A 16,093-nucleotide genomic window follows, 5' to 3' on the forward strand; every position below is an offset into this window, starting at 1 on the left:
TACAATTTGCATACCTTCAGTTCGGGGATGGAGAGTGGTTTACCCTTTTCATCTAGTGATACATAGGTAAAGTAGGCACTAACTGCTCGGAATCTTTCCCTTGTATCTTCAACAATTGGGTCAGCATCTACAAACACTTCAATTTCCATGGACTTGTTACTTGTGAAGGTCATTCGCCCAGAAACAGTGATCACAAAACCTATGGAAAACAAAACAGATTATTACCTACTGCATAATAAGAAAAAATGCACATGGAAAACGGAGTAGAAACATGAAATTCCATAAATACAGGATGTCCAGAATAAACATCTCAGGCAGCTAAATAACATTATTAAGACAGTCCAAGTATTAAACTATTTCAAAAGTTTAGCACTTTCATCCCTAAACATCCACAACTTCATCAGATGTGGTTGACATAATGCAAATACATACACAGAAGTTTAAAGTTTATGGACATTATAATTGTGGCACCAAAAGAATAGTGCATACAGTGTTTTGTCAGGAAGGTAATGGGTTCTACATTGACAAAACAGACAGAATGTTTTGTTAAAGAATTTATGGGTATGTATATGGCTTGGTGAACCATCAAACCCATTTACTGGATTTTGTGGTATTAGAAAAGCTGAATCAAAATTCAAGGCAGGGGGCCTGGAATGAATATCTTACAGCATGGAAATTATTCTGGCAACTAAAAACAAATGTCAAAAAGTTTTCCCTGGACTCAATGGCTTTGTTTTAATAAGTATTGGTCTAAAGTTGAAATTTTATGGGATTATGTAACTAAATGAGATGTGAGTTATTTGCTTATTTACATTTCTATGCATTTCATTTAGGTATTTCTGCATTTATTTCATTTACAGAGTTGAATATGTATTTAATATCGACAATATACATCTACATTTTTCTCATTTATATTTACATAATCTTGTATATGTTTTTAGAAATGTAATAACTGGTTATATTAAGTTGTATTTTATAACACTTATACATGTATTTTTTGTTTAAATATTTTTAGTGCATTATGTAAAACAAAACGACCAACGGAATAACACACTAGATGAAGATAAAAACTTGTTTTATTACCAAACAAATAAAATAGGTAAGCGCTTTCACTTTTGCTTCATCAGACCATATATGAGTAAAGACTATGACTGTAGAAAGCCAGGTCTGCACACCAATATCAGTAAATAATAGTGCTCCAAGAACAGCATCTTGGAAATTCTTCATTACTAGAGATTTGTTCACATCTATGCAATTTTTGTACATAGTCCAGAGAAAGACAAATAATGAAGCTGCATGTTTTAACATCCTGTTGTCTGCAAGCTTTATTTAAGCTGTGATTATCAAAATAACTGAGTTATTAGAGTGATAATAATAATAATAATAATAATAATAATAACATAGAACTGGGCCACTAGGGTAAAAGGAATAAACACAAACAAAAAATACATTTGCTAATTCTGCTCCATAGCACTCAAATTAAAAACACCAAAAGTGCAGTAAGTGAAACAATATGACTGCAAAACTGCAACAGGTCTTCTAGACCTAGGACTATTTCCTATCCTTTGTCTATAAATCCATTACTTTGGTCAACTACTTACCACTGCAGTAAAAAAAAATATAATTTCTTTGCATTACTCCTGAACCTGTACACTGACATCTGTATGTCAAACTCTTTCAATTTCTATTCCTTTTGGATGAAAAGCTCCTGAATGTTGCATATACAAGATATATATCTATATCTATAGTGGTTATAAAACGTGTACACACCCCAGTTAAAATGCCAGGTTTTTGTGATATAAAAAATGCTGTAATTAAATCAAAAGGTGCTTCAACAAAGTATTAGTTTAAGGGTGTGCACACTTATGCAACCAGCTATTTTTTAATATTTTTCCCCTAACAGATTTGTTTTTCAATTGAATTGTGCAGGTTATAGGTCACATTAAAGGTGGAAAACGTTTTGAAAGGATTTATTGTGGTCTCATTTTTTATATCAGAAAAACCTGGCATTTTAACAGGGGTGTGTACACTTTTTACATCCACTGTATATATATATATATATATATATATACATGCATACGTGAGTGTATATCTATATATATATATATATATGTATATATATATATATGTATATATATATACACACACACACACACACACACACACACACACACATACATATATATATCTCCGAAGTTTTGAAACTCCGAAAACTGTCCATTGAGATCGCCGTATAGCACAGAACCCTGGGTTTGCCATTTTCCTAACTGTAATGCTATCTCGGAGTTGGTATATTTAAGTAGCAAGGGGTGTGTGCAAAAACGTACAGGTAAGTTGTTTTGTTTTATTTTATTTTTTTCGGAATTTCAAAACTTTGGACATATGGGCTTTGGAGTTTTGACATTTTGGCGATGTGATATATATATATATATATATATATATATATATATATATATATATATATATATGAATACATAAATAAAAAGAATATTATTTGTTTCTTAGGGCAAGCAATTTGCAGTGTACAGAATTAAAATTTATATTATTCTTGTTTAATTTGTGTAGTTTCAAACAGCTGAATACTAATTTATTTTTTCCACTTTTGTTGTCACTAAATAATTCAACAATTTTTCTAATAATGACAAAAAAATCTTATCACATTTATGCAAGTCTGCATGGCAACAAGACAGTACTGAATGAATTTGAAAGAATTTTTTGAGAAAAATAAGGCTGTTAAGAATGAGTCCACTAGAATGAAGAAGGGTACCCATAGATGTGGTTCATGTAACCAATGTGCCTTCATGTTGAATAAATATGTTATTTCTATCCCTTCCAGAAATTTTAGATATAAGTTTAAACAATACTTTAATTGTGCCACCAAAGGAGTGATATACCTGGGAATCTGCCTACATTGTCACAGTTTTTATGTAGGCAAGACAGAAAGGCTTTTTAGAAAAAGAGTCTATGAACATTAATATGATACTAGTAAGGGTAAAATGACCAATGCCTTTTTTAAGCATTCACAACTATGGGAAAATATGCAAATTAAGTTTACAATTCTAGAACAAGTGACACCCGACCCACGGGGAGGGAACTGGCAAGCTAGGTTGGAGTATCGGGAACTGTTTTGGCAGCTTAGACTGGACGCAATTAGACCACCGGGCATGAATGACGCCTTGAATATAAACAGTGTGCTCAAATTAAGAAGGGCACGATTATAACAGGGGTTCTTGTAGACTGCTTAAATTTCCCCATTAAACACACTGGTATTGGATGTACTTGCAGTTCAGCCTAATGCCTTAGTTTGGTTACCATGTGCTGTATTGGTAATGAAGATGTTACATTTATTTACTTTCATGGTTTAGTTTAATATTTATTATTGTCATGTTCATCACCATTTATTTTATTATTTTTTATGTGTTTTTACATGTGTTGTAATATATTATATATTTTCATTTTTGGCATTACTGAATTTAAAGTTGAGTTTGATTCTTAGATTGGAATATATATTTAATATTTAAGGAACGTTTATACACACTGTATTTTTAAGAAACTGATTAGGGATGATTCACATGGGAGGGTATGTCATGTGATGTTGCATTTAGTATTTAACATGGCTGACTACACAACAGATTTTTTAACCTTGAAGAAACTCGGTAATAACCGAGCGAAAGCGCTTGGTTTATTGTTTGCTGCTGTTTGGTGTGATTCAGATTACGTACCAATAAATGTGCTGTTCTTAACTTACTGCTTCTAATCACATTTTTTGGAGATTTGGGTACAGTGGCCGTGGATTTTGGTGATTCTTAGTCTTGTGTTCACATTTTTTGACAACAAGACAGTACTGGCCACAGGCAGGGCCAGCCTTAGGTGAAATGGCACCCTAGGCAAAGTAGTGGTCTGGCACCCTTTAAGCCCCACCCACACCATACTCATGAAACACCCCTGTTTGAGCCACACCCACAGGTAGGTCACTACCCATGAAAGCCACTGCAGTTATTTCCTTCAATTATTTAAATGCATGAAAATCAGTAAAACACTGTCATACCACAGGAAGAAAATGTACCTTGCAATGTAGTTAATCTATCATACTATTTTTCCATTAGCAAGCATTTTCTGATAGATATGAAATCTTGAAATTCAGACAGTAGCTGATGACCATAGAACACTTTGACAGATTATATCTAACAGAAAATGTATGCCAAAATTAGAGCCCAGGGACACTTGAACATGCAGTGACTTCATGCAAATGCAACAAACTGAAACATGTTCCATAACCCTGTTTTCTTTCACTTTCCTCAAAATCCAGCATCAGGGCTGGAAAGAGAAGGCCCTGGGGGAGGTGGTACAAGAGAGAATCTGAAATATATAACTGTGCTAATTACTTCTGTGATGCCTGTGCACTGGCCCAGTAATCAATGAGCCTCAATCCTCACCACTGGCAACAGTGAGGAACATACACAACGGGAGGATAAGTATACACATAGTAAAGTACAGTTTCCCTTAACAGCACACAGAGATCACAGTCAGTCTGGGTCTGGTTTCTCCCTCTTTCTCCAGATCCCCAATAAGACTCCCCACTAGCACGGCTATAGGGCTAGGATCTCAGCTGAGGGGCCAAGCCAAGACCTTCAGCACCCTCTCTGTCCAACCAGTGCTTTGTGTCCCTGCCCAAGTAGCTAACACACACACACACACACACACACACACACACACACACACACACACACACACACACACACTTTGAGCTTTGGTTTATATACAAGCAGACACACACAGACAGACAGACAGACACACACACACATACACACACACACACACATACATACACACCCCTGGGGAAGGCTGGGACAGGTTTACTAGCTATGCCCCCTTCTGCCTAGACTATAAGGTAGTTTTCACTGTCACCAACCTTGTCTTATCAGCTACTAAAGGGCCCTTACAAAGCATGTCCAATCCTACTGTGTAATGTTACTATTAATCCAAATGGTAGTTTTGACCAAGAGTAAGGCTATTTAGGAGTGGCCTGTACAGTGTCACCAAATACATATGCAAGTACCCTAAGAACTTAAATATGTCTCACAAATATCAGCCACAAAAATAGGTTTAAATATATGTAATAATAAATAATAAAAGAACAAGACAATACTCAGTCAATCAACACAGTATCTTCAGAGTTCAATATCACAAAAAATATTTTAAAACAACATTGCAGGACAGTCTCAAATAAATACAGAAAACATCTAAACTAATCTTTACTATATTCCTATCTATATCTAAGAGAGATACTATGCCCTGAATCTCAGTTACAGAGAAGTGCAGATGTGATGATGGGTGGATGTTTCCAGGTCAAAGACAAAATACAAAATGCACAGTGTCTCTCTGAGAGAGTTCTTAAATCAATATTGACATCACTCTTTGTCACTTGATTCAGTTTCCAGCCTAAACATAAACTTAGAATTTTCACATCTCTGTGTGAGAAGTACATATCTCTCAGATCTGTGCAGCTGCTAGGAATTCATAAAGCAATAAAACACATTTTACATTTTAAACCTAGTAACTATTACTCTCCAAGACAATAGACAAAACGCCTAGCTCTAGACATCCTGTCTCCTTGCTCCATTAAAACTAACTGTTATAGAACACCGTAAAGCACTTAATTCCAACTTATTTTCTTGAAGTTTTCTAAGTTAATCTTCTGTGTTCAATCAGGGTATGTTGTGGGTACATTTTTGAAGCTCAGTACATAACATATAGTTCTGTATAAATCATATCAATATTCACAGATAACATAGAATTATTTACAAAATTCCAGATAGCTGGGCTGGCAGTGTCACAACTTTTCTCATCTTCTTCCTAATACAGCCATAAAGGTGTACAGCATAATCAGAGTGTGAAGTACATGGGGAGTGTGAGGAGTCAATATGCCTGTGAAGGCAAAGGGCAGTTACTTTTACACTGTGACTGTTAGGTGCCATGAAGAGTATATATATCTATATATCTATATATATATATATATATATATATATATATATATATATATATATATATATGTATAGATGAGGCCAGGGGACAATATAGGCCTTGTGTCTGTGTGGAACACACCTCTCAGTTTCTATCATTTTAGCATAGCACTATGATTTTTGGCTTCAGATTTAGGCTTGTTTCTCCTAAATTTATTTATTTATTTTCTTAAAGTTTGGAATGGTTAAGGGTACACACATTATTTAACTATGAGCACAAAGATTGCTATTCACCTCTTGTAAGGGTCGGTCTAGTGCCAAAAAAAAAACAGATTACCTATTTGTTAAGTGACCTCCTCAAGATCACATGGTAAGCAAATGAAGGCTAAGGCAATCAAACCCTGTAACTCAGCAACTAAAGTTCAAAACTTTAACTTGTACCAACTGGCAAAAACAAACTTAATAATGTATAAACAGGAACTTGTACCATGGACCCATAGATTAAAAGTAGATGCTCTACAGACTTCTAAAATTTCAAACTGCCTTATGTAAGAATCAAACTCAAGACCTTTAGACTGATACTGACAAGTTACCTGCTTTACTAACAAGGCTTCATATAATCTACACAATAAGAAAATGTGTTATTTCTGAATTTGCTAATTTATTTCATATTGTATGTCATGGTTAAGGATACCACATACAGAACTCTAAACTGTCCCTATTTTAAAGGATTGTTCCTCTTTTTCAGCCTGATTTACTCCTACATACCCACTTCATTTACAACTTGTAAGGGTCTAGTTAGTACCCAAAAGACTGCACATATTCATTCTGTACAATAAGAAACAGCTCACCTTTCTGGCTGTGTACTATGACTTTAATCTCATTTTAAATTAAACAAATAGTGACTACTAGACCAATATAACCATTATGATCATTTTCTGCATTTGTTCTGCCATAGCCACAGAATAATGACACATAGCCGCCACCCCCCCCCCCCCCCCCGTAGAAAAAAGAAATCTTGGCTGGATACACTACTACACAGGGCAAATTAACAAAAAAAATAGGTAAACATAACACGAGTACTGCAGGAGTCAAGATCCCTCAAGATAGCTGGTGAGTTACCTGTACAACAGGTTATCGTCTATCCCGATTTTCTGAATCTGTACTAGGGTTGCCACCTTTTCAGCGGGCCAAATTGGGACATGGGGGTGTGGCCAATATGACACTGGCCACTACCATGACATCACCAGAGGAGCAGTGAAGGAGATGCTGTTATGGGTACGACAGATGTCTGCTGGAGTGGCTAGCTGGCTGCTGGAGTGGCTGGTTGGCTGCTGGAGTGGCTAGCTGGCCGTCTACTGAAGTGGCTACTGACTGGCTGGCCAGCTGCTGGAGTAGCTAGCTGGTTGGTGGGAGTAGCAGCTGGATGGATGAATGACTGGATGGATGGCTGGCTGCATGAATGAATGAATGGATGGATAGATGGCTGTCTGGCTGGATGGATGCATGCATGAATGGATGGATTCATGATTGGCTGGCTGCATGAATGGATGGCTGTCTGGTTAAATGAATGGATGGCTGACTCGTTAGAAAAAATCTCATTTTTTTTTTTTTTAAGCAGCTGTAGAAGCGCTTAAAACAAAAGCGCTCCTACAGCCGCGATCTTTGCAGGGCTCTTCCTGCCCCAATCCCCACCCCATTCATGAATTGCAGCCAATTGCTGCACGGATTATAGCACCTGGACCTAACAGGCAGCAGCTTTGCCTGCAGTTCCAGGTTGGTGAATTGCCGTGGAAAAGCCGGAAGTAATTGCGGCTTTTCCACAGCAATTCAGTGTGATTGAAAAGTGGGACTTTTCAAGTCCCACTACTTTCCACAACAGGCAACAGGATGAGGCAGCTCAACCCGTGAGTGTCCCGCTGACAACGGGACGGGTGGCAACCTTAATCTGTACTCTTTTTAAAACTTAGCATTATGCCCAAGTAAAATATTAAGTTGCCTAGCATATATCCAAGCTTAAATGAAGATCATGAACACTGGCTGCCTGTATTTACAGAAAAGTAGATGGACTACTGGAATCTTCACTTGTCTGCAGAATATGTGCAAAGGCATGAAACCAGCATGATTATCCTATACTCAGAAGAATATAGTTTGTATGAGTAGCATTTTGTCTTCTGTTTTGTGTCTTGTGGAAAGTTGATCCATCAATATTAAGCAAGTGAACTGCAATATGTTTTTTTTTTTTAATTTGCTCAGTTACGTGATGATGGAACTGGCATTTATAATTAAAGACCCCCCCCCAGTATACAGTGACGGGGGAACCTCCTTGCAAGAATGTGTTTATCCCCATTTTTAGTATTTTCTGGTTATAGGTTCAGAGGTTTTACTAAGCTTACATCCAAAGAAGATCATCTAGAAGCTCATTCATATCACTCAATACTGTGGGAGACAACAATGTCCCCCGTTAAATAAACTCTCTAGCTATCACCAGTGAAAATTTGCAATCACCTATTTTGTAACAGAACAAAGCATTTTAAATCCATGCAGAGCTAAAATAATAAGCTTTCAAATTCCAGCAGTTCACTGAAGTTCCCCTAAAGCAGCTGCGAGTGTCTTGCCCCAGTGAGTATGCCCTGCTTGGAAGTACTGAAGTTTCCCTAAAGCAGCTTTGAGTGTCTTGACCCAGTCAGTATGCCCTGCTTGGAAGTACTGACATCACTCAGGGACAGAATCACTAATTAGTTAATATGTGAATTGATAAGCAATTGTAAGCAATTAGCTTTGTAAAAAAAACTAACTTATTTACAATTTTTTAACAATACTTTCCTCCTTATACATGCCCTCACTCTTTTCAAAATAAAAAAAGAAAATATGAAAAACAAAAGAAAATAATAATGACTGGGCTTATTAGTCACAGAAATGGCTGCTAGTTTAAATGTACCTCCAAAACAGCAACAATAATATGCAGCAAACATCCCTACCAAAAGAATGAGTGTCAGACTGTTCAGTCTGGACTTCTATGTACTGTGGGAATTTTAAAACTTATGATTTTACCTCTGCATGGCTGAAAGACACACTGTTTTATTACAAGCAAGTGATTGTAAGTAAAAAAAAAAAATGCACTGTACTTCCAGGTAATACTTTCTTTGTACTAGGGAAAAACATACATAATCAGTAAAGGCAAACCCCCGGATTTAATAAACTGTGTAGGAATAGTGTTATTCCTACATGGAGTGAATGGTGTCCATGTCCGTATCTCCCTCTCGGCTGCGTGCATTGCATATTAATGAAGACGTGCTGCTGAGGGGGAGCCATGTACACTGATACTGAATCAGTGCTAGAGGGTGTGTTACACTGCATGCAGATCTGTAACACGCCCCCTACACTCACAAACTGCCGTATGGCACTTTACAAAAAAGAAAGTGTCCTCGGACACTTAAATGAATAAATGTGAAGTGAATGTCATGTAGGGGTGTGTTACAGTATCCATAACACATCTCCTGCATTGTAAAAGTGCTGTACAGCACTAAATAAATTAATAAAGTGTCCTTGGACACTTAAGCAATACTGTAAACTGTAATGTCATGTAAGGATTGTGTTATAGTACGTGTAATACACCACCTGCATTGTAAAAGTGCTGTATGGCACTAAAACAAGAAAGAGTGTTCTTTGACACTTATCTAATAATTGTTAGTGTAATGTTTAACTTGTAATAAATGATTCATTTTTTTTTATTTCATTTTCTTTTAAGTTTAAGCATAGCTGAGCGGGTTTGCGTTGCATGGCGCTTTGCTTAACACTGCTTAAACTTGTGGAGAAGCTATATAGAAATGTATAGCTGAAATCTTCACAGCCAATTTAGCTGAGTGGTTAGAGTCACGACTTCGTGTGCAGTAAGTGTAACTCTCTTTTAATGAAATTCAATGCATTACTCTAACTAGCATCTCATGGGAACTTCTTGCTTATTTTTTTTCTTTCTATAAATTCTCTTATTCATATAATTGGTTATCTTGTATACTTGAGACTTCTTGCATTTATATTTATTTTCACATTTCATGTATTATGTTATTGTGTATTCTTATGACTCTTGCATTTATAGTATATCTTGTACTTCATGTATTTTTCCTGGAGCTTTTCTCCCCAGGACTCCATTGAAAATGGGCTCTTCGTGGCCCAGTTGGACTATCCTGACAAATAAACTGCAAATAAATAAATAAAATAAGTGCATGGTTTGAATCCCACAACAGACCATTCAGCTTTTACATGGGAAAGCATTTTAATATTAATTTTTATTTTAATTATTGATATAGTTAGTGATGTTCGTTAACCAGGGTAGTGTAGCTGGTCCAGAATCACAGTGCCAGTGGAGATATAAGGTGAAAACCACAATTTAAACACACATGCCCAATACAGTACAGTTACACCCCAAGGTAATGTAATGAAACCACAGAGGGAAGGTCATGTAAAGTAAAATATATACACTTAATAATAATGTATCAGTAATGAGTAATAATAGCCAATTCCTATTTTTTAATGAAAAATCTTGTTTGCCCTTAGCTCAGTTGCTAAGCCAAGCTTAAACAGGAACTGTCTGAGCAATATTTAGCAATGCGCAGCTCCACTTAGCTGGTTTGAGCATTGCTAAGGAGTCCCAGTCTAAGCAGTATACAGCTCAGCTAAGCAGATTTGTGCATTTCTAAGCAGTGCTCAGCATTTGCCACTTTAAGCACTGCTCAACTCAGCTTAGAGGGTCTGCGCACTGCTGAGCTTTGCTCAGCATTTTTAAGAGTCAGAACAACGCACCACTATGCCAAATCAGCTATGGGAATCAGTAATGCTTTTGTAAATATATCATGGATTACAGTCATTTAACATTAGGGAAAAAAAGACATCACTGCCAAGTCTCAAACCCAGGATGCTGTGCATTAGTGTCACAGCAATGGACAACTAAGTCAAACCAGCTCTGGGGAATTAGTACTGCTTTTGTTAATACATCATGCAGTACAGTCATTTAGCATTAAGGAAAAAAAAGATATCACTGCCAAGGCCCGAACCTAGGACGCTGTACATTACAGTCAGAGCAATGCACCACTAAGCCAAATCAGCTCTGGGAAATTAGTACTGCTTTTGTAAATAAATCATGCAGTGTAGTCATGTAACATTATGAAAAAAAGACAAAGCTGACAAGCATTGAACCCAGGACCTTCTGAACTACAGCCAGAGCAACACACCACTAACTACACCAAATCAGCTCTGGGGAATTACTGATGCTTTTGTAAATATGTCATGCACTATAGTGATGTAACTTTAGGGAAAAAAAGACCACTACCAAATTGTGAACCCAGAACCATCTCAACTACAGTCAGAGCAACATGCCAGTAAGCCAACTGACTTCTAGAGTATAACAACTTGTTTTACAAACATATCCTGATTGCCAGTCACACGCTACTCCTATATATAGTGGCCTAAATCACAGTGTACCTGGGCCTCTGACGCAAACACAGAACCAGTACACAGACAAATAAATGCTGCTGGATGTATGGGAGGCCTACAGTATCAGGTACAGATAACAACTGCCCAGACTGTTGCTGAATATCCACAGTTGTGCCCCCTATTTATGGCAAGGTTGTCATAAAACCTGCTCTGTATGCCAACATACTGGCAAGGCAGTGCAGATCGGGGTTACAAAATCATGACAGGCAGCTCAGTGTCACATGTCATACCCATCAGAACACACGTGTCCATGCTAATCCTGTGCTACACACTGTATGCATGCACATATGTCTTACAAATACACCTGCCATAATAATGACTCGGTAGCTCTGTTACATTTCTAGCATCTGTTACATCTAGACACCCACAGTACTGGCCCACAGCCCAGTCCGTGGCATGACAACTACATCCATGTCAACAGCTGAGGCCTGGAATGTCCAGAAATACTGGTTGCTCCTACCGTAGTCACTGCTACCCACAGTAGCAAATTAAAGGCCTGCAGGGCAGGACACATTTCATAATTATGAATATATGTACTAAATGTTGCCTATCACTCTCTGGATGGCACTATTATGTAACATATGCACCACAGACACATGTCTCACCTGGACTGTTGTGGGTACCCTCAACCAGGCCAAACCGTGACACAACAGCTGACACTGCACCCTCACTGATAGTAACAGCTTGCTCTCCCCAATGTCTTCACAATCCCTAGTCTGACTCCTGGACAGAATGCAGCAGCTGTGGCCTGCTACACATGCAGCAGCATGTCCAGCTGCCTGCTACAGACCTAACATTGTTCCCAAACACCAAGAGCAGGGCATCCACACAACAGCCATACATGAAGGGTTGGGGGGAATGTTGAGGTTTTAAGGAACATGTCTCACAGTCTGCCCCTACAAGCGTACACAGCTGATAGAACAGCATCAACTGTAGCAGCATCAGTCAGACAGAAAAGGATCTATGACACCCACATCTGCCTCTCTCCTTACTCACCCCAACACACATTTACACAGTACACTGCTACAGAATATGAAAGTCTGTTAAGAATGGCCTGACATAGCATGCAAAACTGTGGACATAACACATCAATCCAAACAGTGGACAGTATTTCCACCTACCCTCTGTGATGCTGTAAGCTCCCACACCTCGATAATTTCCTCCTCACAGGCCAGGAAAAGGGGTAAGGCCCTCATGAAGGCCTTAATTATAGCACTGTGTTGACATGCCATTGGCTAATGGAAAGGCAACACAGCTGTTCTGGATGCAATTAGGAAGAGGGAGCCACAGACTGGTGCACAGGCCATCACCTGTTCATGAGCATTACCTACAAAAGCCAAACTGCTGCCTATGCTAAACAGGTCTGACACTTTCTTCATGAAGATAGATTGTGATTCTTTACAACACTACAAGTGGATTTCTTCTGACAAAGGAGTACAGTACTATACCAGGTATGTCATACAATTAAGCATGTAATGGAATGCAGATGGGGGATGCAGTCATGGGAAATAGGAATTTAAACAGTAGGTCTCAACAACACTTCCTGGACTGACATGTTGCTGTTAGTATGCTGTCCAGCACCTACTTACATCCCTGATGGCTCTGTCTGGAGTGACATAGATCACACCTCTGGCCTCTGAGTCACCCCAGCAATGGTCAGCTCACATATGACTACTACTGGATTGCCTGTTGTACAATACTGACTGAGACACTGCCAGCCCAGCTAACTGGGATGTTGTAAATAATCATGTCATTTGTAAATATTAATATGATACATATGCTTGTCTTACAAATGTAAGAAAACTATATATGTTATGTGGATATTAAACAACTGGTGCAGAAGTGTGTGTTGAACTGTATGTTATGTAATGAGCTCATACCTCTCAACAGTCCAGATTTTTGCAGACTTACCACATATTTGCCTCATATTTTAGTCATTTTCTCATATATTTGTGTTTTGTCTGGAAAATCACTAGCAAATCATTAAAGACTGAAGTCATAAAATAATAGCACACATTTGAATGTTAGACGTCATAGCCTTCAAAACATTCATGCGAATGAATGCAAAACCTGTTATTTTATCAACTGTCTAATTTGTAAGAGCAATATTTAGAAAGTGTCACTATTTTTGGGCCTTTGTCCCCCCTCCCTTTATTTGTGCCTTTGTCCAGATGTCTTGCTCTAAGAGGTTGAGAGGTATGACTGAGCTTCAAGAGTGTAACCACAGTGTACCATACTGGAAAAGAACAGAAATGTATATAAAGTATTACCTGTGCAAATGTATGTATTAATAGTAGAAGCTGGAAGCCTCGAACATACAGACATATGTTGCAAAACTTTGTGTTATCTCGGTTTCACTGCAGCAAGCAGACATAAATGTCTACAGCTAGAGGTTTTTGTATTGTCTTGAAACATAAATAATTACTAGGTTGAAAATGTAAAAGTGTTTAACTGTGTTATGACTTCCAGTTCTATACAAACACCAGACAGATATGTACTTCTGATGCAGAGATGTTAAAATGCAAGTTAGTTGCTGTTAGCCTGGGAGCTGAAGGCAGGTGACAAACACTGATGTAATCTGAGCTAACCCCGCAGTAATGTTGATTATTACTTTCAGACCGGTCTCAGAGAAAGACCTTTGCATTTTGTATGTGTCTTTGTATCTGACAAAATCCACTCATCTGCATTTGCCTTGCGAATAGTAAGGAACTATGGAAATGTAAATTTGTTTACATACAGATGGGAATATAGTAAAGATTACTTTAGATGTTTGCTGTATTTATTTCATACTGTCCTGCAATGTTGTCTTAAAATATTCCCTGTGAGTCTGAACTCTGTAGTTACTGTATTGATTGAGTATTGTCTTGTTCCTTTATTAGTTGTTATTAAATATAGTTAAAGCTTGTAATTGTGCCTGGTCTGTATAGAACTAAGTAAGCTCTTACAGTACTTGCATATGTATTTGGTGACGCTGCATAGCCCACTCCAATAGCCTTGGTCTTGGTCACACTTACCATTTGGCTATTAGGCACATCACAAAGTACGATTTGTCACCCTTTGGTAAGGGCCTTACAGTAGCTGATAAAGAGCTGGATTGTGGCAGTTAGAACTACCTTTAAGTCTGGGCAGAAGGGGCCATAGCTAGTAAACCTGTGCCAGCCTTTCCCAGGAGTGTGTGTGTATGTGTGATTTATAAATCAAATCTCAAAGTGTGTGTGTGTCAGCTACTTGGGCAGGGACACGAAGCACTGGTCGGACAGACAGGGTGATGGAGGTTTTGGCTTAACCGCTCTGCTGAGATGTTAACCGTATAGCTGTGCCTGTGGGGCATCTTAGTGGGGATCTGGAGAGAGAGAGAGAGGGAGAAACCAGCCCCAGACTGACTGTGGTCTCTGTGTACTCTGTAGGGTAATTGTACTTTACTGTCTGTGTACTTGTCATCCTCCAATTTTGTACGTCCCTCACTGGTGGTAGTGGTGAGGATTGTGGCTCCTTGATTATTGGGCCAGTGCAGGGGCGTCACACTGACAGTACATACTGGTGGATGCAGCCAGCATATCACACCATGTACCGTCATTGAGCCCCTCTCAGTCTGCAAATGTCATACAGGATTATTTCACAGTGCATTCCTGACATACTCTGGCTAGGTCAGTGTGTACTCCACACCTGTATCTGATTGCCTGACATCTATGGCTAGCATACCTGGTGAGCCCCTGCAGCAGAACAACAGGTTATAGGTACTAGAGTGGAGGGATGCTGGCTCTGGATCAGCAGCAGTGCGTACATACTGACCATATAATATAACGGAATGGATACCGTACCAGATATTCAGGTACCATTCCTGTCCCCCCAAGGGGCTAGCATGTCACAGACACATTCCCCAAACTATGTGGACAACCATCACATATTGTCCAATTCGTATCCGGAAATACACATTTGTCTGGTGAAGGGGGGGAGGGTCTACATCTATCAGGCACATGTACACATTCCGCAAACATCTGGGTACTGCAGATGTCAGGCACCTATGAGGAGGTCACCCTACAAGACATATCCACTGCTCTCTGTTATTGTGTAGCTCAGATGTTCCAGGAATTCACTTCACCTATTTGTGGGATGCAAGGTGGATGACATGGTACTGTAACACTACCCATAGGGGACACCCTGCAGTTGATGGCAGTGATGTATGTGGACACAACAACACAGTCTGTCACAGCAGTCAGGCCATTTCTGGTACTATACAAGGTTACTAGGCTATGGGCCCTGAGCAGCCATACGTCTAGGCCACATGTTAGCCCATGTGTATGCAAGGCAGCAGCTGAGGTCCCCGTCCAACAGGGACACAGGTGGTATCCCAAGGGTGTATGTGCTGTTAACCATCCAGTTGACCAGGTTGCATCTGCAAAGGTGTAGGTAGATACTCTGCCTGATATGAACAGGGTGCCCATTCCACCGCAGGGTGATTGTGTGGGACACACATCCGAGCTGCCAACAAGGTCAGTTCAGGTCACTCACCAGGTGGAGGCTGTGTGTGTGTGTGTGTGTGTGTGTGTGTGTGTGTGTGTGTTAACAGAGTGGAGCATGACTTGCACTCATGCAGCAGTCCCAGCAATGTGGAGTCTGTGATTGCCTGGCATGCC

At 38.9% G+C, this 16,093-nt stretch overlaps 1 protein-coding gene across 3 annotated transcripts in view; it reads right to left on the reverse strand.

Moving 5' to 3' along the window:
• The window catches only part of ACOT7 (acyl-CoA thioesterase 7), a 2,743,423-nt gene that overhangs the window by 686,044 nt on the left and 2,041,286 nt on the right, over positions 1-16,093 (reverse strand). For all 3 annotated transcript variants that reach the window (XM_044063020.1, XM_044063019.1, XM_044063021.1), the window contains one exon: positions 15-199. In XM_044063020.1, coding sequence (XP_043918955.1) covers positions 15-199 — 185 coding nt within the window. The remainder of the gene's footprint in view (positions 1-14; positions 200-16,093) is intronic.

This window comes from Protopterus annectens, chromosome 2.part1, assembly GCF_019279795.1.
Source record: "Protopterus annectens isolate FY-2018-M chromosome 2.part1, PAN1.0, whole genome shotgun sequence".
NCBI lineage: Eukaryota > Metazoa > Chordata > Ceratodontiformes > Protopteridae > Protopterus > Protopterus annectens.